Here is a 1,052-nt window from a genome sequence, read left to right on the forward strand (position 1 = left end):
ATAATATATTCCACCTGAACTCACCAGTTGGCTTAGCCCCCCGTGAACACCTGTGCTGTCTCGTCTTCCCCCCGATCACTTTCTTTCGTTTCTCTTTCTCTTTTTCTTTTTTTCTTTGCTTCTGCCTCATCCTCCGCCGCACTTCTTCTTCTCTTTTGGTTTATTATGGACGCCTAGTTGCTGCCGCTGCACCCGGCGGCCCCTGCATAATACGGAGGAGAGAATGGACGACGAAGCCGCAGCAGCTTCTCCTCAGATTGCACGGCGGTGAGCCGCGGGAGTGTGTTGTTTTCGGGTGTACATACACCTCAGATGCGCTGCAAAAAAAAAGCGGGGAATTGAGCGCAGCTCGACATACATACCCGATAAAATATTTATTTTATTTTATGTTTATTAAAATAAAATAAAATAAATATTTTATTTATTTGTTTTATTAATTCTTCATGTGTTGCTGCATATACAGGAGAGGACGCCTGCGCAAACGCATCGCCAGCGATGAAGAAGAAGAAGCAGCGGGGGGTCCCCCTGCTGCTTCAGCTGCAGATACACCCCAGAGCCCGCGGCCTGAGCGCTCCGAGCTGCCTGTACACCCGAGCAGCGACGACATAAACAACCACCAGCAGCAGCAGCAGCAGCAGCAGCAGCAGCAGCAGCAGCAGCACAAGCTGGAGCAGGAGGAGCCAAGGACTCCGTCTCCACTGCTGCGACGGCTGCGTGTGAAACAACAAAAAGAAGAAGAAGAATTGTTTTCTTCTGTTGCTGGCGGCGAGTCTAGTGATTCATCTATAACTAAAAAAAACAAAAAAGAAAAAGAAAAAGAAAAAGAAAAAAAACAGAAAAAAAAACAATCGCAGTGGAGCGACTCAGGTGTATCTTCATATGACGACGAGGTGCGTCAGGTGTATAGGCAGCTCAGCGCTGTGTATGTGTAGAAGTTTAAATTATTAAATTAAATTAAAATAAATTTATTTATTTTATTTATTTTATTTTATTTTATTTATTTTATTTATTTAGGATGAAGAAACAGATACAGAAAGCAGCAACGCGTCCCC

At 44.4% G+C, this 1,052-nt stretch overlaps 1 protein-coding gene across 1 annotated transcript in view; it reads left to right on the forward strand.

The window, feature by feature from the left end:
* Nucleotides 1–223: 223 nt before the first annotated feature.
* EMH_0028090 (uncharacterized protein) overlaps nt 224–1,052 on the forward strand; it is a gene marked incomplete at both ends in the record, with an annotated part of 1,558 nt that continues 729 nt past the window's right edge. The window contains 2 exons of the mRNA XM_013494115.1: nt 224–267; nt 464–890. Of these exons, the coding sequence (XP_013349569.1) occupies nt 224–267; nt 464–890 (471 nt within the window). The remainder of the gene's footprint in view (nt 268–463; nt 891–1,052) is intronic.

The sequence above is a fragment of the Eimeria mitis genome, genomic scaffold (genome assembly GCF_000499745.2).
Source record: "Eimeria mitis Houghton genomic scaffold, Emh_scaff1038, whole genome shotgun sequence".
Taxonomy (NCBI): domain Eukaryota; phylum Apicomplexa; class Conoidasida; order Eucoccidiorida; family Eimeriidae; genus Eimeria; species Eimeria mitis.